Raw genomic sequence first — 24,939 nt, forward strand, 5'->3', positions numbered from 1 at the left:
ACTACTACTACTACTACTACTACTACTACTACTACTACTACTACTACTACTACTACTACTACTACTACTACTACTACTACTACTACTACTACTACTACTACTACTACTACTACTACTACTACTACTACTACTACTACTACTACTACTACTACTACTACTACTACTACTACTACTACTACTACTACTACTACTACTACTACTACTACTACTACTACTACTACTACTACTACTACTACTACTACTACTACTACTACTACTACTACTACTACTACTACTACTACTACTACTACTACTACTACTACTACTACTACTACTACTACTACTACTACTACTACTACTACTACTACTACTACTACTACTACTACTACTACTACTACTACTACTACTACTACTACTACTACTACTACTACTACTACTACTACTACTACTACTACTACTACTACTACTACTACTACTACTACTACTACTACTACTACTACTACTACTACTACTACTACTACTACTACTACTACTACTACTACTACTACTACTACTACTACTACTACTACTACTACTACTACTACTACTACTACTACTACTACTACTACTACTACTACTACTACTACTACTACTACTACTACTACTACTACTACTACTACTACTACTACTACTACTACTACTACTACTACTACTACTACTACTACTACTACTACTACTACTACTACTACTACTACTACTACTACTACTACTACTACTACTACTACTACTACTACTACTACTACTACTACTACTACTACTACTACTACTACTACTACTACTACTACTACTACTACTACTACTACTACTACTACTACTACTACTACTACTACTACTACTACTACTACTACTACTACTACTACTACTACTACTACTACTACTACTACTACTACTACTACTACTACTACTACTACTACTACTACTACTACTACTACTACTACTACTACTACTACTACTACTACTACTACTACTACTACATATCCTCAGAAAATTTGAAAATGTTTTATCGAGAGAAACAAAATTTTTACTGTTTGAAGATTTTCCTCTATTTTCATAGAATAAGCTCATATATGTATGGCAATATTATCATAGGATGTTTCATTGGCTCTTCAAATCATAAACAAATATTAATAAGTTTCACAAACACCATTCCGAAGATACAACATTCAAACAACTTCTCTGAAAATTTGACAACATTTTATTGAAACGATCGCAAATTACAGTGGTTTGAAAATATAAGATAGATAAAGTATATTGAAAATGTAGTAACTTCATAGAATATTATTTCAATTACTCATGTTAATCATTCCTCGCAATGATCTCCAATGAAATTGAAATCAAAGCTTTACCTTGTTGTTACTGATGATCATTCAAATTAAATAGTTCTAAATTCACGGAAAACACGTTAGTAACATGACGTATAAAAGCTGGCTAGTAAAACGAATAGCATTTAGGCTTACTTCAAAAGCTTCGATATCTTAAACATTATACCAACGGTTTACAAAGCTTCCTAGGAATACCAAAACCTTGGGCTGTCAATTCACTTTAACTCTCGTTTCACCATGAAACGTTTTCAAATTCACCGATAGGATACCAACATACAACATATGCTTAAAAACAAAAAAAAAAAACGGTGAAAAACTCTTAGAAAGTTCATGTAATCAACGCTCACGGCGTGCCACATTTTTATTTGTATTCGAGTAACAGGTAGAACTATGGAATATTAATTAGATTCTCAATCCACGGTAATTGACATTCCTCTCAATGAAATGTTGTCAAATTTTCAGAGAAGTTGCTTGAATATTGTACTGTTGGAATTTATGAAACTCATTACACCGTTCAACACCAGTTAGCGTTATGGGATGAGAAAAAATAATAATAGGGGTTTGGGACCCTAGAAACCCTAATGCGTATGTTAATTGAACATCCTAAGTCCTCAATTCAAAGTTTGGTCTTGAGCTGTGAAGTACCGTTCCAATATTCTTTCACTATGACACTTCCAGGGATGCAAAATCCTGTTTTTTTTCATCTCATAATACGAACTTTTTTTAATTTTGTTGAGCAGTGTTATTATCTGTTTATTATATGAAGAGCACCGTTTGACAATAATCCCATATATAATCTAATTCTATGAAAATGGAGGAAAATCTTCAAACAGTAAAAACTTTGGTTTCCCTTGATAAAACATTTTCAAACTTTCGGAGGAGACACTAAAATAGTAGATCTTTCGAATTCCGGGTGTTAGTTTGGACACACCGTGCGTGCATATTTACTCATATCAGAAAAGCCTATAAAAAAGGCTCAAAATCTTCAAGTAACAAAAACTATAGTTTCCCTCGATGAAACATTTTCAAATTTTCAGAGGAGATACTAGAATAGTATATCTTTCGAATGCCTGGTACCATTTGGGTGGACATTTTTATTTGTTAATAACGGTTTTTGGCATACCGTGCATTAAATATATGTACTTATTTCATCTAGTATGTGAAACTACATGGCTCTGGATTAGTATGGCCTGTTTTTTCATCGAGTTAAAGCTATTTTTTTTTCTTTTTTAGCCATTTTGTCTTATGACCATTGGGCGCGCAGTTTATTGATACCCTCTTTTAAGGCTTGCATTATTACATGTTAAAAATCGAATATGTTCATTTTTTTTTGTAGTGGTAGAATATAGACGTTGACTGATACACTGTCTTGAAAAAAATAGTCATATATATCTCATATTCAACGTGTGATAGCGCCTTGAACTTTTCGCTGTTTAACATGTAAGGAATAACAATACATAATAAAATCTCGTCATTTTATCGCTCGCGTAAGGCTTAATAACTTTTTCCACGAATTTCGCATCGTTTTGCGGTCTTCGGAAGTCTGATTCCTCGTGAAGTTATCTACAGAAATCATTCAACGACTTATTTTTAGGGATCTATGGGTACCCTCAAGCGATTTTTCTTTGAAGAAGTAAATTTTCCCCATAGTAAATCGAATGAAAAACTAAGAATGGCGGGCGCTAAAATATAGTTTCTTTGATCGATCTGAAATTTTGCACAGTTGATATGGAACCAAAATGGAACTTAAAAAGTATACAGGAGTTGGAGTTTTTCCATTTTTTATATTTTCCCATATAAACCGTGTACCAGGCTAATATGTATGTTATTTTTTAGCATAAATTATGTCGGTACGACAAAAAAGAGATAGAAAAATCTGTTTTATTGCGTCGGAGTGATTTTTTTAACGAAACGAAATTACCACATTACCGATGTGTACCATGGAAATCCATGGTTTTGTAGAATAGACAGTGATTTCTACTTTTCAAAATACATACCTAGGGTATGTGTTCCAACTCGAGCAAGACCTTTAGAGCTGTATCCGTTGACTGGAAGGCCACTCTTGCAATGCCTTCTGTGGACCTGTTGGTTAAAGCATGTGACTATCACACCGAGGACCTGAGATCGAATCTCAAAACTCAAAATGTGAGTTCTTTTTTCTGAAGTAAAGCCGTGAGTTCAGAGATAAACTAGCCCTGGGCTGAAGATTTCGTTAATTAAGGAAGACACAAAAAATGCCTTCCGCCAGCCTTTGGGCTCTTGCTTTTATATTATGCTTATGCAGTCAGACAGGCAGTGTATGAGACAGACTTGTGAGTATTTGTACCAGGGTACAATCATTAATTTTTTTTGTACATAATTATTAATATCTCGCGTTTAGTATCATATGGGCGTATCTACAATGATTGATTTCTCTTCATCGTTTTTCTCTTTTGGTTGTTCTGGAAAATTCGACTGATAACAAATAATGTTTTGTCGGTTAAGTTATTAATAAAAAGTGTAAATCGATGAAAAGAAATCGATCATTTGTCGAAAGCCTGTATGATACTAAACGCGAGATGTATAATATATATTTTATATTGTACCTACACATAAACAAAACATACATAATTACATACATCATAAAAAAAGTTCCAATAATGACCTGTATGAAATTCTTTCCATGATTGTAATGCCCAGATTTTTTTTAGATTCTAGCGTGAAGGTGCATAAAACTTCTTATCCCTCAAATGCCCAAATTTTTGATTTTGATCTAAATATCATTTTTCGTCATCTAAAATCGATTTAAACATGTTTTGGAAGATGATTCTTTTTAATTCTCGATTTCGTGAATTTCAGTTTTTGATTTTTCTAATTTTTGTTTTTGAACATCCCCAAACTTTTATATTTTTCTTGGAAGCCTATTTGGGGTACGGATTTTTTGAGATGAAAACATTTTGAGATTTTATGATTATTGTTGAAATACTTTTATTTTATTTATTTTTTCATATAAAATTTTATTTTCGGTGTAATTTTAAGGAAACTAATTTTAGAGTGTATTCGATTCCTTTAAACTATTAAACAAGGATATAATGATTTGGGAAAAATTTAAAATATGTTAATTGTAGCGATTCAATACAAAATAAACAATAACTTCTAAAAGGTGACTAAAACATTAATTTTTCAATGATTTTCAAAAAAATGTAAATACGCTTTAAAATACACCAAAAACCATTTTGAGATATACAAAACAGTCCTAAATATCAGCCAAAAATATAAAAAATTTGATTTTCCACGAAGCAAAAATTACAAAAATGCTCAAAATATACCCCGTCTAAAGGCGGGGTTGGGTATTAGAGGGTTATTTGCCTCGAACGATCAGAGTGCACTCAACATCGCAGTGTCCAGTATTAACTAGTACCCGATCTGTTTCTATATCTGTGAGTCAAGCTGCAATAAAACCATAAGAATAATTTGCGCTCGGAAGTCTTGACACGTGGAATATCCGCAATACCAAGAACACAGACAAACATACGTAGCACAAGGCAGTGTTTCGTGAAACATAGTAGTGTAAACTGGACGATGGATTTTTACGATTTTTTTTAAGTGTTACGTTAGTTTGTCTGTGCAAAGAAGTGTGCCATAAGTACGGTTTTGCACCATTTGGGCAGGTGTACCTATTTCGGGCACTTTCCGCTAAGTCAATTTCAAACCAATTGATTTGAGTTTTTGTATAGGGTTAGATACTGTACGTATCTCGTGCCAAAAATTAAGTTATTAGGTATAAAATTGACTAAAATAGGTGCACCTGCCCTAATCGTACAATACCCTATTATTACTATGTTCCCATCAGGGACCACTTCTGCCAGCAAGGGTTAATTCCGCAAGCTGCTGCTTGATAAGGATGCACATGTGCATGATTTGTATTGTTGTTTTGCTGTTGAATGCGAAATGTAAAGTGTGACTTTTGATTCACAGTTTACAGTTAAGCTTGGATGGCAACCTCGCGTCGTCAGTAGCCTTTATATTGGATCTGAATGAATAGACTCGTGAAGCTTGAAACAGACGTAAAAAGCGGCGCTATTGAATGAATGCATTACTCTTCGATTCGATGTGTGACGTGATTTGGTTTGAAATTAAAAAACAAATCGACCAAATCAACCTTCAATTTATTCTTATTTTTTATTGTACTACATTAATGTTTCGATTTTACAGTCGCATACATTGTTTAGGAACAATTTGCACAGCTGTTTTATCCCCTAAATGGGATCGAAAAAGGGTTGATGTGATCAAATTTAAGTTTTTCCATACAAAGTTGACCCACTCTAATATGTATGTACTACAGCTTGTAGTTGTTTGATCTGATTAGGTCGAATGTCTATCATTGTTGATTATTAATCGCTTCTTACAATGTGCAAGTCATGATGAGTGTTGCAGATATCTAACAGCGCGAGTGGGTGTGTATTTCATTCACCGAACAAGTTTTTGACAAATTTGGCGAAACTGTGTTACTGATCTCGAGAACAAGAGCTGAAAGCATGGTGATTCAAACGCCAACACATGATTGGCAATGAGACTTGTTTGTCTAGCTTTTGCTATGATCGATCGGTTGCATTCAATGTAAACTAAAATCTATTATTGGCGCTTCGGTCAGACAAGTTCGACGTTGGCATTTGACATTGACCCACAGAAAATTGGTCGACAATTAGTTGAAATTTCACGAAAGCTTTTGTCTTTTAAAAGGAAAAGGAGATACTGACCAGTTTACTGAAATGTCCCTACTGATGTTCAAAACCAGCTGATAATGAAAGCGAACTAGACGTCGTTTTTGAGATTTTGATGTCCGAATTCAAACGTGGACGGACAGGGTTTCACGATTGTAGATGATTAACGAATTCTATGCTCAGTTCCCATTGGCAGATAGTACCTGACGTGATAGTAGGTCAAATTCCAAACCCTATAAAGAGTTGTTTTGACATAGAATTTTTAATCTATTCAATCAAGGGCCACCAAAGCAAGTAGGTTTGATTGCCGCAAATTGAATTTGTATGACATGAATCGTTTCTATCTCGTGCGAAGACCGGTAACAAGCTGTTGGCGGTATGTGACATTTAACAGAGTCTTTATAATGCCATATAGCGACGATCCAGGAAAGCAACCTGCTTTTTATTGTTGTGGCAGAGGCAGATATGATAAGCGAACAGTATACATCATATGGACCGTACAGAAAATGATACCAAGTGCAACGAAGAAAACCGTCAATAAAGCGGATATTGTTAAGTCACTGTCTGCTTGTTGAAGAGATAATGAACTGGAAATTTTTGTACGGACAGGTGTAATTAGCATGGCAAGTACAAGCGCCAAGTTACCTTTGCACTTTGGATCCGTGAGTAACGCTTGGGGAAGTCAATAATGGAGGGCCTGTCGAATTGTACCAATTCAGCTTTATCAGTGCTAGTGCGGTTTCTTGCATTAGCAAAAAAATGATTTATTACTTCGATGTGGGCAAATCTATTGATCCTTGAACCATTGCAAACACTTTTGCTGCTATCTTTGGAGATTCCCGATAATTGGTGCTAATAATATATCAAAGGCGGGGCGCCTTCAGCTCAGTCACTAAATGCGCAGCTGAAAGCGGTTCAGCTAGAATCCCAAACCGGTCATGATCTTTTCAGGTTAGCATTTTTCTCGACATCACCTAACTCGTGTATGCATAACTATGAACGCAAACATTGTATGATTGGGAAGAACAACTCTTAGAAAAACATACAAAGTACTTATAAAAGCTGAGCTTTTTCCAAATTATGCAGCTTTCAATTCTACATAATTCACTGTTTCATTTTTTTCCAGATGTCTCTAGTGGACACGTTAAAGGAACTGTACAAGTTCAGTGTAATAGACTATGGCGTGTTCGCGTCGATGCTGATCCTTTCGGCGGCCTGTGGGATCTATTTTGGCTTCTTCAAGCGCACCGTGAATCAAACGCCGGACACCAGCGATGACGAGTGTGGTCCCAGTCACGGGAGCACCAGTAATGGAAATGCCAAACGAATCACCAGTTTCGGGTCGTCTTCGATGGACGAGTACCTGCTGGGATCGAGGAAGTTGAAGGCTTTTCCCGTGGCAATGAGTCTGGTGGCGGGCTACATCTCCGGGGTGACAATCTTGGGAACACCTGCGGAAATTTACAACTTCGGTACGCAGTATTGGTTGATAGTTGTGCCAATATTGCTGATGGGCGTGGCGGTGTGCACCATCTATCTTCCGGTGTTTTGTTCCTTAAAGCTGAATTCATCATATGAGGTTCGTCTGTAGTTGAGATGTAATTTTCACAACAGTTCTAACATTCAATCGATTCCAGTACCTCGAGCTGCGGTTCAACTCATCGGTGCGGTCAATAGCTTCTGTGATGTTTGTGCTGGACGAGGTAATTCCCATCAAGGTTTATTAATTTATTCGTCGCCGTAATACGAGTTTGCTTTTGTTGCAGTTATTTTTCCTGCCTATGATAATCTACGTCCCGGCGTTGGCGTTCAATCAAGGTAAGTAATTGGCGTTCGTTATAATCCGCTACAATCGGGTAAAGGTATATCTAGTTGAGCAGAGTAAATGTGTTCCACAAAGTTCAAAGTCGAGCGATTTAGAATTTACATGTAATGTTTATTTATAACGACTCTTACAGCTTGAGTGTTGAAAACAAATGTTAAGAATATTTTAATTGCCGTTCGCTTTGTCAATGCATCTGCTCTGGTTTTAGCAATACCTACCGCGATTTAAGTACTTGACGTGCATGTAATGATCAATTATTTTATTTGTTTTTTAGTTACTGGATTCAATCTCTACATCATTGGAGCCATAGTGTGTGTAGTGTGCATATTTTACACTTTGCTGGTAAGTTATATTTTGTAGGTTATGATAACATTTAGTTTAGATGCACAGTTGTAGAAGTGTTTGCGTATAACTTTAGTGATGTGCAGCATCAAAGTAATGCAAGTTCACATGGAAAAAGTTAGCAGTTCCAAACATTGTGGCGAATGATCAAAGTCGATTTGCCCAGAAATGTTAGCTTATGATTCGGATTCAGTTGGACACTGAAATCAATAGGAAGCTATCGGTGAAGTACTAGATTGAAATAGTGAGCTGGATTATTGTGAGATGTTAAATTTTCCGTTTCTATGATGAAATGGTGCAAACAGCGTTGGTATTACGATTTCTTGCCTGAATTGATGCCGTTTGAGCAAAACTTTGGGTCACTGTACTGTTGTTATCTCCGTTTCTCGCCTCTTCATCAACACAGTAACTAAAATTCTCGCTCAAACAGCATCACATTAGGCAAGAAATCATGATACCCACGTTGTTTACGCCATTTTATTGCACAAAAAAAAAATCTTCTCACCTTACAAAATTATAGCTCAATACTTTCAATCTAGTATGCATTCGTCAAGGTATCTTCTCATTTCAACGCCATAATTTTTAGTCATTTGTTTTCTGCTGTATAATAGTCTAATTGAAGCAGTCAAAGCTGTATTAAAGGAAGCTGGTCAACAATATACCATAAAATGACTTTTTTCCATTAAAATTCATAGCGATATCGAGCATAGTAGCACAGACAAACAGACGTAACTCTTAGAGGAAATTCACCAAAACCTTTTGCCCGGTGTAATTTTCATGAGCACACTGCCACCTGTTGGTAGAACCGCGCGCGACATTTTCGACCATGATGGATTTGGATTTGACGTTTTGCTGACACGCACACTACTACACAAATTGCCTGTAATTTTCGTTTGCATCATTCAGCAACGTGTACATTGGCAAACGTCAAAGCGATCGAACACTAGCGCATCTGGTGGAACGATCGCGCAAATCGAATGTAATTTGAATTGATCGTTAAATGCATGTGCCAAGCCGTTTTGAAGAGTGTTACGTCTGTTTGTCTGTGATAGTAGATAAACATTATTGGACCGTTTAAGAATCACCTGATGTGGTCAGTTTGGTATACTGTTTTGTGGGGTTCAAATCCGTTATCCATTTTTTTGGAATCTTAAACATGGACTTCCCCTGTTCTTCATGAATTTATCTTGAGATTGCTCCAGAACGTCCTTGTAGATTTTTTTCAGTTCCCAGGATTTCTCTACGAATTCCTCTTCAGTCTTGTTAGCGATCACATTCTTTTTGCCGATATCCGCAACACAAGTAACTGGCTGTTCGGGCTCGTTCGGAAGTTAGCCATCAATGTTAACTTCTTTTCCCAATCAGCCTAGATAGCTGTGTAGTGTCGGTAGCGGTTGTCTCAATTGGCTAAGAATAACACTACGGACCGCCTGATCCAGTGGTAAGAGTCCACTAAACAGGTGACCCCTAATTCATGGTGTTATGCGGCTTTATGCTTACCGTGCCAAGGAATGAATGGTTAGGGGGGTCTACTAAAAACCTAACCACAAACGGAGCCTGTGGAGAATTAGGGCGTCCTCCACAGTATTACGCCCTTACTGTGCTACCCGGAGCAATAGTGCAGTGGACCTTGCGTTTCTCCGAGAAATCAGTTGTCCTTCTTAAGTCTCAAATTTGAGGCTAAATAAGGGCGGGATTATTCAAATGTTGTAAATTAGCTTACATTACTATCTATACGGTTTCGCTTAATGCGTTTTCGCCAATGGCGTTTTATCAATTGACACCGATTTGGTCTGTCGTTGATGTTCCCTTTTGGTGCTGTGATTGTGAAGAGTGTAATCCAGTCTAGTTTGGGTAGTGGCTACGGCTTGGAAACTTCAGATCAATTTTCAGCGTAAAAAGCGTGCGTGGCCCATGTGGCTCTACTTCAAAAAGTTCATTTTCGTAGGGTAACTTCTGTATAGGTTACCTTGTGAACCCAGTTTTGCTTCTTTCATTATAAATGAAGTGTCGTGCCTCGCGCATGCTACATATTAAAATAACGTTAACAGTATGTTTCAACCTTTCCTTATGGATGCCTTCAAGCAAGCTCTTGTATTCAGCAATTTTTCGTTGATATTTGGCGGTATTGCTACGATGATTACATCATCTGAAGTAGCTCAAACATTAATTTGAGATGCTTCAGTTTGATGGATTACTTAGGTAGTACAGTTCATGGATAACTTAACATAGAATTGCACCTAACCAATCTCTGCATGAGCAGAATTTGTCATGAGTTGACTGATTGGAATGTGTCAGATGAGAAGTCTCCGTTTGACCTTCTTTGCACTTTTAAGTGTTCCTTCGCAAAATTTGCGTATTCAGGCGTCCCTGCTCAACGAACTAGGAAACCTGTACTAATTGGTTGCGACCACATTTTGTGGATAACTCGCACCATTGCTACTTCAAGAGAGTTTCATTGTGGTTTTATACCTACAACGCCCTCCATTGTGGTATAACATAACTATTGCTTTGAAAGAAGCTTGTCCTCTGCGGTCTGTGCGGACTGTAAGAGGTATTTCTGAATGGATCTCTGATCTGTCTAAGTTCAAAATATCTTCGGATAAACCATTCTTTTGTATAGTTACGAATCTCTAGCTTCCGCTTGAGAATTATAGCTGTATATTCGACTTAGTGGGCCCTAAAAAGCTCTGCTTAATTCAAATCTTCAGGAGGAAATGGGGGTTTGTCCTATTTTTCTGCAGAGGGATTTGAGTATTTCAAACATGTTTTGAACTCTTGTAGTTTTCTATAGGGTATTTTCATGGCGTGAATTTACTTTGTAGTTTTACCCCGAAAGGGTGCGTACGTTGTATAAAGATGGAATGAGTTTCAGATTTATCTGGTTACCTCGTTCTTTCTGAAATGCTTGAAACGCATTGTCGATTATCACATCTGTGATGTTCGTCTGGCTGACATGCCTACTCATGTGAACTCACATGCCTCCCAATTTGGGATGTCCACAGTGACTCTTTTACACAAAGTTGTATATGTTTTCAAGAAAGTACTCGCTCAAACGTAGGTTTGGCGGTAATTTATTGAATATTGAGGATGCTTTCGATGACGTGCCTTTCGATGTCATATTGAAAGCCGCATGATGTCACAAGCTACCTCCAATGAGCTATAGGATCTCTTTACGCTTATGCGTTTTACAATGTCCTTTTCAGGGCACTTAATAAACCCATTGTGGTATGGGCTATGAGCTCTCATTGCGCTTATGCGTTCATTCCCTCTTATAGGGTACCCCTTCCTATTTCATCACCTTTCCCTTTCCTAATCCCATTCCATCCCTTGTCCCCTTCTCCCTCAGGTAAATGATGAAATAGGCTTATATGTATGGCGATGGCACAAATGTCCCAAATGGAGGATAACGTGCCTCTGGAGCCGGCCTTCTGATACCTGATACCTGTTCTTCATGAATTTATCTTGAGATTGCTCCAGAACGTCCTTGTAGATTTTTTTCAGTTCCCAGGATTTCTCTACGAATTCCTCTTCAGTCTTGTTAGCGATCACATTCTTTTTGCCGATATCCGCAACACAAGCGATAAAACTACTGTACGAAACAAACGAATGCTCTTTCCCACAATAGCGTCTTTGGGAGACGGTTTTTGTTATTCCTGGCTTTTCCTATAATGAGAGCTGCTTTGCTATATGTGTGTTGTATACGATATAACATGCAAGAATATACTAATATTAACCTGCGTATTGCACCCATTATGGTCCAGAACGCGATTTCATGCCTTATTATCTCTTTTGTAAACTAATTGACTTTAAATATTTATATTTTGCAAAAAAAAAACGAAGCTGTTAGCAATTTTATATATTATAGTTCCTCATCACTTATCACTACTGTTTTCGGCAAAGTTGCTCAGAAGACGAGGAACTTTCACATAGAAAGCACTCTAGTTCGAGAATCACTCACTGCGTGGCGTTAGTGTTGTTAGAAGCCTCCAGTTTAATCTAAACGTCGTATATTTCGCGCGCAGAATCCCTTTTTTTGGCAACTCTTTTGGATACTGTCTCAACTATTGTGTCGAAAATCGAGTTCGCAATTCCTTTTTCAAAACGTTTCAAGATTTCGTATCAATTCTTTCAGAAACTTAAATTCTTGTAGCATATGCTTCGGCAATGGTTTTGTGAACTTGTTTACAAATTTTCTTTCGCGTATTTTATTTTGTTTTTTACAGTTCATTTGGAAAATCCTTTGATAACTACCTCGGCAATTTTTTCAACATTTTTTTATCAGTTCCTACTGGAATTGATTGGATTTTTCATTGGGCATTTTCTTCGGTGAATGTCCTGTGAGGTACCCTGTGAATTACCTGTGCGGAATTTCTTCGGCAAATCCTTTCAGCAATTTTAATTGGATGTGATCCGAAAATTCCTTAATTTTTTTAGGTTTTCTTGAGAATTGTTACGAAAATTCCTTTGTTCGACAAGTGTATTGTAAATTTCTCGGCAATGTACGGAACATAGATTTAGTTTAGATGTTTAGTGTAAGTTATGTTCAGTCTGTACGGTCTCTGGCTTTTTTATTCCTTTGGCAATAGGACACATTCGGAAGTAATGAGTTGAATTTTTATATAGTGAGAAGGTCAATTTTCTATTTCTGCAATGAAAACTCATAAAAAGCGTGGGTATTATGATTCTTTGCTTAATTTGATGCTGTTTGAGCAAAACTTAGGGTAACTGTGTTGAATTATGTATTTCTTCAACTTAAACAACTTAGTAATGCAATGTTTTACCCAAACAGTATCAAATTAGGCAAGGAATCATAATACCTACGCTTTTTATCTCATTTCATTGCAGAAATGGAGAATTGACCTTCTCATTATACAAACATTCAGCTCATTACTTCAATTCTATTACTTCACCGATTGTGTCTTATCGCTCTGCAAATTTATCATTCATCAAATTTCTTTGGGAGTTTCACCAATACCTTTGGTACTTTACATGACAATTACTTTTGCAATTCTTTCGATAGTTGCTTTCGAAATTCATTCGCATGGTACTTCGAAAATTCTTTTATCAATTCGTTCGTAAATTTCTCTGACAATTTTTGAACTTTTTTCTGGTAATGTCTTTGGAAACTTCTTCAGTAATTTCTTGCAGAATTCCGTCTTGTATTACTTTAGAAGTTTTATTATAGACTCTTTTACCACAGACAAACAGACGTAACACTCTTCAAAACGGCTTGGCACATGCATTTAACGATCAATTCAAATTACATTCGATTTGCGCGATCGTTCCACCAGATGCGCTAGTGTTCGATCGCTTTGACGTTTGCCAATGTACACGTTGCTGAATGATGCAAACGAAAATTACAGGCAATTTGTGTAGTAGTGTGCGTGTCAGCAAAACGTCAAATCCAAATCCATCATGGTCGAAAATGTCGCGCGCGGTTCTACCAACAGGTGGCAGTGTGCTCATGAAAATTACACCGGGCAAAAGGTTTTGGTGAATTTCCTCTAAGAGTTACGTCTGTTTGTCTGTGCTTTTACGAATTAAAAGAAAAATACAACGGGATGGCCGGAGAACATTTCAAAAGAATCACCTAAGTTATTTCCAAAAATCAAGGTGATTGCCAGATAAGTTCCCAAAAAATAGCCGAAAACTTTTACAAAGCAATTCTATAAAACGTTTGAATAGAAATAGCTGAAGGCATCCTAAAGGAATAACTGAAGAACTTTCGAAAGAAATTGCTACAAAAATTATCTAAGGGAATCCCAAAGTAATTTCCGAAGAAATGTTCAAAGGAGTTACAGAATAAATTTCTAAAAAGAATACCGAGTAAGTTGTCGAAGGCACTTCCGAAAGAATTCCAAAAGAAATTGCATGAACAAACCTTAAAGAAATTGCCAGATCAATTCCAAAGAAATTTCCTGTGTATCTTGAAAAAAAAAATGTCGAAGGAATTACCAAAGTAATTGCTAGAGAATTTCACAATGAATTTGTCGACAGAAATCAAAGAAATTGTTGAAAAAATCCAAAGGAACTCTTAGGGAGCTTTCTTATGTCTGGGAATTTACAATAGGAGTTTCCAAAGAAAATTCTTAAACATTCTTAAAAATTTGAAATTTTTTAGAGCAAGTCTTTTGAACCCTGTATTTGAAATGGTTCCATACGATAAATGAGACATACGATATTTGAATCAAACTAGTAGTTCATGACAACATTAAAGCAGTATTGTGAGCGTATATCAAATTTAGTTGTTTTCTCGATGGAAGTTTTCATTCGTCTCAGAAATTTTACCGAGGACAGTATTCTTTTGAGTGGTCCAAAACGCTGGACATAATGAAGCTTAAACTCAACTAGAAGCTGCTAAGATCACTCATTTGGCGACACCCAAACCGCTTAAGCACTACCCAAAAAGTAATTACTTAGACTCGGGTCGTATGAATAAAAAGTGGCGAAGTTTACTACTTGTAGTATCTACTCAGAAGTAAAGTCCACAGTGTTTACTACATGTTTGGTATGAATAAACCAAAATTCGAACATGTAGTAAATGCTACTTTCGAACTTAGAGTTTACTACATGTGTGTAGCAGAGATCTGTCAAAACAAATCGTTTGTTGTTTCCGCCGTTTTCGCGACTTCTGATCTGCGCGGTGGTGAAAGTTTCGTCAGTTTCGCGATGGAGGATAATTTTGAGGTGCTTCGGACCCTGGAAATCGGTTTAACCGATGCCGACGATCATCAGACCCTTCAAGAGGACGAGGCGGACGAAACGGTCCATGATGTTCCGGGAAAATCCAGTAACATAAGCGATTTGGAATTCGCCACTGCGGTGAGCCGACTGGGAAGTGTTTTGCTCACCAAAAATCAGACTCCCCAAATGAAAAAGAAAAAATCCGATGCAGTCAAGGAGATTGCGATGCATTTTTTGGTTGAGAAGGGACTGGATTTGACCGAAAAACAAATCATCAAAAAGGTCAATAACATGAAATCCAGGATTAAGACTAAAACAGACAAAAAGGCCACTGGGAACAAAAAAATCTCCTTGAATCCCGGAGAGCAAATAATGTACAACCTCCTAGGTGCTGAAGACAACCCAGCGGTGACGAAAGTTAACTGTAAGTATACATAAACGTGAAGGTTTATTTTTTCTCATTCAATTTCTATTTACAGACGGGATTTCAGTTGGAGCTGACAAAAAGGTCCTTCATGAACACAACAGTAATGCTTCGGATGAAGAACTGCATCCAGCTACGTCAACTTCAACAACAAAGAAGGTTCCTACGTCTCTCATCTCTTCACCTCGAAACCTTGTTGCCCTATCCAGTGCCGAGGACATGCTAACTCCGCCTCCGCCGAAGATCAAACGCCTCAAAACGGTAAAAGCACAATAGTTTAACTAATTAATTTTTAACAAATAATTAAATATTTCAGAATGGAACCAGGCCAGTGAAGTCCCGTCCGGAGCAAGAAAATCTGTCAACAGCTCAACTACATCGACTGGTTCTGGCCAAGCAGCTTGAAGCTCTGGATCAACAAATGCGTGTTAATACAAAGCTGGAGACGGTGCTGGACAAAGCCGAAGAAATTTTGAATAATTACATAACTCCAAAATAAAATATGTATATGAAAAATATTTTTCTGAAAATAAAACGGTTATCATGCACAATTAAAACTAAATGACAAGGTTGAACGACTTTTTTACTGGAAAGTGTGCAGTAATTCCAATAATGAGCAAAGCAGATGTTTGCGAATACCTCCGGGTCTCCTCTAGTAAATACTAGAATTTCTGGAATTCCTCCAGAGATTCTTTCTGGTATTCCTCCATCAATTCCTTCTATGATTCCTCCAAGATTTCTTTATAAGTTTTATCCAGGGATTCCTTCCGGGATTCCTCTTGGAATTCCTTCTGAGATTCCTCTAGTAAATCCTCCAGAACTTCCTTCCGGGATTCTTCCAGGAGTTCCTGCCTGCATTCCTTCAAGATTTCCGCGATTCCTCCAAAAATTCTTTCCAGGAGTTCCTTCGGCGATTTCTTTTGAAAATCCTCCCGGGATTCCTCAAGGAGTTTCTTCCGGAATTCCTACAGAAGTTCCTTCTGGGATTCCACCAGGAGATCCATCTGGGATTCCCCCAGGAGTTCCCTCCGCGATTGCTCCAGAACTTTTTTTTCCGGGATTCCTCCAGGAGTTCCTTTTGGGATATCTCCAGGAGATCCTTCCAGGAGTTTCTTCTGTGATTCCTCCAGGAGTTCCTTCCAGGATTCTTCCAGGAGTTCCTTAAGGGATCCCTCTAAATGAACCTTCTGGGATTTCTCCAGAAGATTCTTCCGGGATTCCTCCAGGAGTTCCTTCTGGGATTCCTCTAGAAGTTCTTGCCAGGATTCCTCCAGAAGATCCTTCCAGGATTCTACCAGGAGTTCCTTCCAGCATACATCCAGAAGTTCCTTCTGGGATTTTTTCAGAAGATCCATCCGGGATTGTTCCAGGAGTTCCCTCTGCGATTGCTTCAGAACTTTTCTTCCGGGATTTATCCAGGAGATCCTTCCAGGATTCTTCCAGGAGTTTCTTTTGTGATTCCTCCAGGAGTTCCTTCCATAATTCCTCCAGGAGTTCCTTCCATGATTTCTCCAGGAGTTCCTTAAGGGATTCCTCCAAATGATCCTTCTGGGATTTCTCCAGAAGATCCTTCCGGGATTTCTGCAGTAGTTCTTGCCGGGATTCTTCCAAGAGTTCCTTCCAGAAATTCCTTCTGGGATTCCTTCAGAAGATCCTTCCGGGATTGTTCCAGGAGTTCCCTCCGCGATTGCTCCAGAACTTTTTTCCGGGATTCCTCCAGCAGTTTCTTCCGGGATTCCTTCAGAAGTTCCTTCCGTAATTGCTCCAGAAGTTCCTTCCGGGATTCCTCCAGGAGTTCCTTCCGGGATTCCTCCAGGAGTTCTTTCCGGGATTCCTGCAGGAGTTCTTTTAAGGATTTCTCCAGGAGTTCTTTCCGGGATCCTTCCAGATGTTCATTCCGGGATTCCTCAAGAAGTTCCTTCAGGGATTCTGCAAGGAGTTCCTTCTGGGACTTCTTCAGAAGATCCTTCCGGGATTCCTCCAGCAGTTTCTTCCGGGATTCCTTCAGAAGTTCCTTCCGTAATTGCTCCAGAAGTTCCTTCCGGGATTCCTCCAGGAGTTCCTTCCGGGATTCCTCCAGGAGTTCCTTCCGGGATTCCTCCAGGAGTTCTTTCCGGGATTCCTGCAGGAGTTCTTTTAAGGATTTCTCCAGGAGTTCCTTCCGGGATCTTTCCAGATGTTCATTCCGGGATTCCTCAAGAAGTTCCTTCAGGGATTCTGCAAGGAGTTCCTTCTGGGACTTCTTCAGAAGATCCTTCCGGGATTCCTCCAGCAGTTTCTTCCGGGATTCCTTCAGAAGTTCCTTCCGTAATTGCTCCAGAAGTTCCTTCCGGGATTCCTCCAGGAGTTCCTTCCGGGATTCCTCCAGGAGTTCCTTCCGGGATTCCTCCAGGAGTTCCTTCCGGGATTCCTCCAGGAGTTCCTTCCGGGATTCCTCCAGGAGTTCCTTCCGGGATTCCTCCAGGAGTTCCTTCCGGGATTCCTCCAGGAGTTCCTTCCGGGATTCCTCCAGGAGTTCCTTCCGGGATTCCTCCAGGAGTTCCTTCCGGGATTCCTCCAGGAGTTCCTTCCGGGATTCCTCCAGGAGTTCCTTCCGGGATTCCTCCAGGAGTTCCTTCCGGGATTCCTCCAGGAGTTCCTTCCGGGATTCCTCCAGGAGTTCCTTCCGGGATTCCTCCAGGAGTTCCTTCCGGGATTCCTCCAGGAGTTCCTTCCGGGATTCCTCCAGGAGTTCCTTCCGGGATTCCTCCAGGAGTTCCTTCCGGGATTCCTCCAGGAGTTCCTTCCGGGATTCCTCCAGGAGTTCCTTCCGGGATTCCTCCAGGAGTTCCTTCCGGGATTCCTCCAGGAGTTCCTTCCGGGATTCCTCCAGGATGGAGTTCCTTCCGGGATTCCTCCAGGAGTTCCTTCCGGGATTCCTCCAGGAGTTCCTTCCGGATTCTTCCAGGAGTTCCTTCCGGGATTCCTCCAGGAGTTCCTTCCGGGATTCCTCCAGGAGTTCCTTCCGGGATTCCTCCAGGAGTTCCTTCCGGGATTCCTCCAGGAGTTCCTTCCGGGATTCCTCCAGGAGTTCCTTCCGGGATTCCTCCAGGAGTTCCTTCCGGATTCCTCCAGGAGTTCCTTCCGGGATTCCTCCAGGAGTTCCTTCCGGGATTCCTCTAGGAGTTCCTTCCGGGATTCCTCCAGGAGTTCCTTCCGGGATTCCTCCAGGAGTTCCTTCCGGGATTCCTCCAGGAGTTCCTTCCGGGATTCCTCCAGGAGTTCCTTCCGGGATTCCTCCAGGAGTTCCTTCCGGGATTCCTCCAGGAGTTCCTTCCGGGATTCCTCCAGGAGTTCCTTCCGGGATTCCTCCAGGAGTTCCTTCCGGGATTCCTCCAGGAGTTCCTTCCGGATTCCTCCAGGAGTTCTTTCCGGGATTCCTGCAGGAGTTCTTTTCAGGATTTCTCCAGGAGTTCCTTCCGGGATCCCTCCAGATGCTCATTCCGGGATTCCTCAAAGAATTCCTTCTGGATTCCTCTAGAAGCTCCTGCCGGGATTTCATTAGAAGATCCTTTCGGGATTCTTCCAGGAGTTTCATATGAGATTCCTTCCATGACTGCTCCAAAAGCTTCTTCCGGGATTCCTCCAGAAGTTCCTTCCAAGATTAATCCAGGACTTGTGAGATTCTTCCAGGAGTTCCTTCTGGGATTCCTCCAACAGTTCCTTTTGAGATTTCCCCAGAAAATGCTTCCGGGATTCCTTCAGGAGCTTCTTCCGGGATTCCTTCAGGAGTTTCTTCCGTGATTGCTCCAGCAGTTCCTTCCGGGATTCCTCAAAGAATTCCTTCTGGGATTCCTCTAGAAGCTCCTGCCGGGATTTCACTAGAAGATCCTTTCGGGATTCTTCCAGGAATTTCATATGAGATTCCTTCCATGACTGCTCCAAAAGCTTCTTCCGGGATTCCTCCAGAAGTTCCTTCCAAGATTAATCCAGGACTTGTGAGATTCTTCAAGGAGTTCCTTCTGGGATTCCTCCAACAGTTCCTTTTGGGATTTCCCCAGAAGATGCTTCCGGGATTCCTTCAGGAGCTTCTCCCGGGATTCCTTTAGGAGTTTCTTCCGTGATTGCTCCAGCAGTTCCTTCCGGGATTCCTCAAAGAATTCCTTCCGGGATTTCTCTAGAAGCTCCTGCCGGGATTTCACTAGAAGATCCTTTCGGGATTCTTCCAGGAGTTTCATATGAGATTCCTCCAGGAGTTCCTTCTGGGATTCCCCCAGGAATTTCTTCTGGGATTTCTCCGAAAGATCCTTTCGCGATTCTTCCAGGAGTTTCTTCCGGGATTCCTTCAGGAGTTTCTTCCGTGAATGCTTCAGAAGGTCCTTCCAGGATTCATCCAGGAGTTTCTTCCAGGATTCCTGCCTAATTTCCTTCAGGGATTGTTTCTGGAGTTCCTTCAAGGATTCGTCCAGGAGTTCCTTCTGGGATTCCTCCAGGAGATCCTTCCGGAGTTCCTCTGGGAATTCCTTCCAGGATTTCTCTAGAAGAAACTCCTGGAGGAATCCCGGAAGGAACTCCTGGAGGAATCCCGGAAGGAACTCCTGAAGGAATCCCGGAAGGAACTCCCAGAGGAATCCCGGAAGGCACTCCTGGAGGAATCCCAGAAGGAACTTCTGGAGCAATCCCGGACAGAACCCCTGTAGGGATGCTGGAAGCAATCCCGGAAGCAACTACTGTAGCATTCACGGAAGGAACTCCTGGAAGAATCCCGGAAGGATCTTCTGGGGATATCCCAGAAGGAACTCCTGTAGGAATCCCTTTAAGAATTCCGGAAGGAATTCTTGGAGGAATCCCGAAAGGAACTCCTGAAGGAATCCCGGAAGGAACTCCCAGAGGAATCCCGGAAGGCACTCCTGTAGGAATCCCGGAAGGAGTTTCTGGAGCAATCCCGGAAGCAAATCCTGGAGGAATCCTGAAAGGAATATCTGGAGCAATCCCGGAAAGAACTCCTGTAGGAATGCTGGAAGAAATCTCGGAAGCAACTTCTGTAGCAATCACGGAAGGAACTCCTGGAAGAATCCCGGAAAGATCTACTGGGGATATCCCAGAAGGAACTCCTGGAGGAATCCCTTTAGGTATTCCGGAAGGTATTCTTGGAGGAATCCCGGAAAGAGCTCCTGGAGGAATCCCGGAAGAAACTTCTGGAAGTATCCCGGAAGGATCTTTTGGAGGAATGCCGACAAGAACTTCTAGAGGAATCTCAGAAAGAACTCTTGGAGGAATCTCGGAAGGAATTTCTCCAGGGATCCCTTCTGGAATTCCTCCTCTATGGATTTTTTTTTGGAACAACTCCAGGGATTGGTCTAGTGATTCACACAAGTATTTTTGATGTTTCTGGATGTGTTTTAAAACTAAACTGTTTTTTAATGTGCTGACATTTGAACGTTTTGTATTTATTTGTTTGTCCAGTTAATCAAGTATCTTTAAAAATCGTTAACAATTCATGTTTAGCGTGATAGTAGTTCAGCAATTGCTTCACGCCTATTGCGTCCACGAATTTTCACATCGCCAGTTTCACTGAAAGTAACATTACTTGGTCCATCTGAGTTCTCATCATCTCCTTCAAAATCTTCGTCCTGTAGGAATTTTGCAACATTGTGCAGAACAAAACATGCTAGTATCATTGACGGTACTCGGTGCGTAGCCATGCGTACTGTATTTTGCAAAAAAGGAAACCGTCGTTTAACCTGGCCAAATACCCGTTCGATAACGACGCGTTCTCGACAAAAAATCTTGTTGTAATTCACTCGAACTGGAGTATCGGGATTTCTGTAAGGGGTCATGAGCCATGGAGCGATTGCGTAGCCTTCATCGCCAAGCAGAAGAGCGCCGGCAGGGTTCTCGTACATGACTTGGTAAATGCTTGAGTTTTTCCAGATCCGAGAATCGTGAACCGAACCCGGCCAAGAACAGTCAATGCTTGTGACAACATCATTAACATTACATGTAGCCTGGACATTGAAGGTTGCTAATCCTTTCCTGTTGATGTATTCATCGGGATGATTATGTGGCCGTAGAATTTTAACATGGGTACAATCGATGGCCCCTATCGCATTTGGAATTTGTCCCTTGCGACTCCAGGAAAGTTTGGCCTCACGGAACTGTTCCTCAGTTGCCGGAAACTGAATCCAGTCATTCGATTTTTCAATAATTTTTTGGCAAACGTACCAAATGGTTTTGCAAGCTGTTGTTTGATGGATCCCGATATCCTCTCCAACGCCAACCTGCAAGAATATTTGTTTGGAAATGTTTGCAAAATATACTCAAAATGTTTACCTGAAATCCTGGATCACCCACATATCGCAAAAAGGTTTTCATTTTCTGGACATTACTTAAAGCCCCTCCTCTTGTATCCTCTTGATCATGAAGAAAATAGTCTGTTATCCACTGTACGTTTTCGCGGGTATATCGATATAGCGATTTGAAATTATCTCCATCTCCGCGGCGGTCTAGAAACGTTTTCTCTTTTCTTATATTTACATTTATGAACAAAGCTGTATTTAAATTCATTCTGGCAATATTTTACGACAGAACTTGCTTGAACTATATTTATTTAAGTTTATAAATCGAAACACTGGGTCGTATGAATAAAAAGTAGTAATCTTAAGTTTACTACAATTGTGGTAGTAAATACTACTTGTGGAACATGTTGGTATGAATAAAAGACACTTTACTGCACTACAACTTTCGAACATACTACAAACAGTTCATTTGGTATGATTAAAAGAAGTGTTTACTACAGGTTTTGGCTTTACTACTTGTAGGTAGGTCTTGATGTTGCTACTCTAGCGCACAGTGAGCAATCTCTGGAGTTGTTAAAAAAAAATCCATAGAGGAGGAATTCCATAAGAGATCCCTGGAGAATTTCCTTCCGAGATTCCTCCAAGAGTTCTTTCTGAGATTCCTCTAGAAGTTCTTGTCGGCATTCCTCCAAAAGATCCTTCCGGGATATTTCCAGAAGTTTCTTCCGGGATTCCTCCAGGAGCTCTTTCCGGGATTCCTCCAAGAATTCCTTCCGGAATTCCTAAAGGGATTCCTACAGGAGTTCCTTCTGGGATATCCCCAGAATATCCTTCCGGGATTCTTCCAGGAGTTCCTTCCGTGATTGCTACAGAAGTTGCTTCCGAGATTGCTTCCAGCATTCCTACAGGAGTTCTTTCCGGGATTGCTCCAGATATTCCTCCAGGATTTCCTTCCGGGATTGCTCCAGAAGTTCCTTCCGGGATTCCTCTGGGAATTCCTTCCGGGATTCCTTCAGAAGTTCCTTCCGGGATTCCTCCAAGAATTCCTTCCGGAATTCCTAAAGGGATTCCTTCAGGATTTCCTTCCGGGATTCCTCCAAGAATTCCTTCCGGAATTCCTAAAGGGATTCCTCCAAGAGTTCTTTCTGAGATTCCTCTAGAAGTTCTTGTCGGCATTCCTCCAAAAGATCCTTCCGGGATATTTCCAGAAGTTTCTTCCGGGATTCCTCCAGGAGCTCTTTCCGGGATTCCTCCAAGAATTCCTTCCGGAATTCCTAAAGGGATTCCTACAGGAGTTCCTTCTGGGATATCCCCAGAATATCCTTCCGGGATTCTTCCAGGAGTTCCTTCCGTGATTGCTACAGAAGTTGCTTCCGAGATTGCTTCCAGCATTCCTACAGGAGTTCTTTCCGGGATTGCTCCAGATATTCCTTTCAGGATTCCTCCAGGATTTCCTTCCGGGATTGTTCCAGAAGTTTCTTCCGGGATTCCTCCAGGAGTGCCTTCCGGGATTCCTCTGGGAGTTCCTTCCGGGATTCCTTCAGGAGTTCCTTCCGGGATTCTTCCAAGAATTCCTTCCGGAATTCCTAAAGGGATTCCTACAGGAGTTCCTTCTGGGATATCCCCAGAAGATCCTTCCGGGATTCTTCCAGGAGTTCCTTCCGTGATTGCTACAGAAGTTGCTTCCGAGATTGCATCCAGCATTCCTACAGGAGTTCTTTCCGGGATTGTTCCAGATATTCCTTTCAGGATTCCTCCAGGATTTCCTTCCGGGATTGCTCCAGAAGTTCCTTCCGGGATTCCTCTGGGAATTCCTTCCGGGATTCCTCTGGGAATTCCTTCCGGGATTTCTTCAGGAATTCCTTCCGGGATTCCTCCAAGAATTCCTTCCGGAATTCCTAAAGGGATTCCTCCAGGAGTTCCTTCTGGGATATCCCCAGAAGATCCTTCCGGGATTCTTCCAGGAGTTCCTTCCGTGATTGCTACAGAAGTTGCTTCCGGGATTGCTTCCAGCATTCCTACAGGATTTCTGTCCGGGATTGCTCCAGATATTCCTTTCAGGATTCCTCCAGGATTTCCTTCCGGGATTGCTCCAGAAGTTCTTTCCGGGATTCCTCCAGGAGTGCCTTCCGGGATTCCTGTGGGAGTTCCTTCCGGGATTCCTTCAGGAGTTCCTTCCGGGATACCTCCAGGAGTGCCTTCCGGGATTCCTCTGGGAGTTCCTTCCGGGATTCCTTCAGGAGTTCCTTCCGGGATTCTTCCAAGAATTCCTTCCGGAATTCCTAAAGGGATTCCTACAGGAGTTCCTTCTGGGATATCCCCAGAAGATCCTTCCGGGATTCTTCCAGGAGTTCCTTCCGTGATTGCTACAGAAGTTGCTTCCGAGATTGCCTCCAGCATTCCTACAGGAGTTCTTTCCGGGATTGTTCCAGATATTCCTTTCAGGATTCCTCCAGGATTTCCTTCCGGGATTGCTCCAGAAGTTCCTTCCGGGATTCCTCTGGGAATTCCTTCCGGGATTCCTTCAGGAATTCCTTCCGGGATTCCTCCAAGAATTCCTTCCGGAATTCCTAAAGGGATTCCTCCAGGAGTTCCTTCTGGGATATCCCCAGAAGATCCTTCCGGGATTCTTCCAGGAGTTCCTTCCGTGATTGCTACAGAAGTTGCTTCCGGGATTGCTTCCAGCATTCCTACAGGATTTCTGTCCGGGATTGCTCCAGATATTCCTTTCAGGATTCCTCCAGGATTTCCTTCCGGGATTGCTCCAGAAGTTCTTTCCGGGATTCCTCCAGGAGTGCCTTCCGGGATTCCTGTGGGAGTTCCTTCCGGGATTCCTTCAGGAGTTCCTTCCGGGATTCCTCCAGGAGTTTCTTCCGGGATTCCTCCTGGAGTTCCTTCCGGGATTCCTCCAGGAGTTTCTTCTAGAGAAATCCTGGAAAGAATTCCCAGAGAAACTCCGGAAGGATCTCCTGGAAGAATCCCAGAAGGAACTCCTGGACGAATCCTTGAAGGAACTCCAGAAACAATCCCTGAAGGAAATTAGGCAGGAATCCTGGAAGAAACTTCTGGATGAATCCCGGAAGGACCTTCTGAAGCATTCGCGGAAGAAACTCCTGAAGGAATCCCGGAAGAAACTCCTGGAAGAATCGCGAAAGGATCTTTCGGAGAAATCCCAGAAGAAATTCCTGGGAGAATCCCAGAAGGAACTCCTGGAGGAATCTCATATGAAACTCCTGGAAGAATCCCGAAAGGATCTTCTAGTGAAATCCCGGAAGCTTCTAGAGGAATCCCAGAAGGAATTCTTTGAGGAATCCTGGAAGTAACTGCTAGAGCAATCACG

At 41.0% G+C, this 24,939-nt stretch overlaps 3 protein-coding genes across 5 annotated transcripts in view; 2 read left to right on the forward strand and 1 right to left on the reverse strand.

Annotated features, from left to right (window-relative positions):
* Positions 1 to 24,939, forward strand: part of LOC109421663 (sodium-coupled monocarboxylate transporter 1) — a 62,410-nt gene that overhangs the window by 31,817 nt on the left and 5,654 nt on the right. For all 3 annotated transcript variants that reach the window (XM_062849737.1, XM_062849736.1, XM_062849735.1), the window contains exons 2-5: positions 7,170 to 7,622; positions 7,681 to 7,746; positions 7,810 to 7,861; positions 8,143 to 8,210. In XM_062849737.1, coding sequence (XP_062705721.1) covers positions 7,170 to 7,622; positions 7,681 to 7,746; positions 7,810 to 7,861; positions 8,143 to 8,210 — 639 coding nt within the window. The remainder of the gene's footprint in view (positions 1 to 7,169; positions 7,623 to 7,680; positions 7,747 to 7,809; positions 7,862 to 8,142; positions 8,211 to 24,939) is intronic.
* Positions 13,010 to 16,380, forward strand: LOC109426124 (uncharacterized). Its single transcript, XM_019701559.3, has 3 exons — positions 13,010 to 15,321; positions 15,377 to 15,582; positions 15,638 to 16,380. The coding sequence occupies exons 1-3, from the start codon at positions 14,715 to 14,717 to the stop codon at positions 15,818 to 15,820; spliced, it is 996 nt and encodes a 331-aa protein (XP_019557104.3). The 5' UTR covers positions 13,010 to 14,714; the 3' UTR covers positions 15,821 to 16,380.
* Positions 20,015 to 22,207, reverse strand: LOC115257069 (putative nuclease HARBI1). Its single transcript, XM_029856363.2, has 2 exons — positions 21,634 to 22,207; positions 20,015 to 21,581 (listed from the first exon to the last, which is right to left on the reverse strand). The coding sequence occupies exons 1-2, from the start codon at positions 21,865 to 21,867 to the stop codon at positions 20,805 to 20,807; spliced, it is 1,011 nt and encodes a 336-aa protein (XP_029712223.2). The 5' UTR covers positions 21,868 to 22,207; the 3' UTR covers positions 20,015 to 20,804.

Source organism: Aedes albopictus, chromosome 2 (genome assembly GCF_035046485.1).
Source record: "Aedes albopictus strain Foshan chromosome 2, AalbF5, whole genome shotgun sequence".
NCBI lineage: Eukaryota > Metazoa > Arthropoda > Insecta > Diptera > Culicidae > Aedes > Aedes albopictus.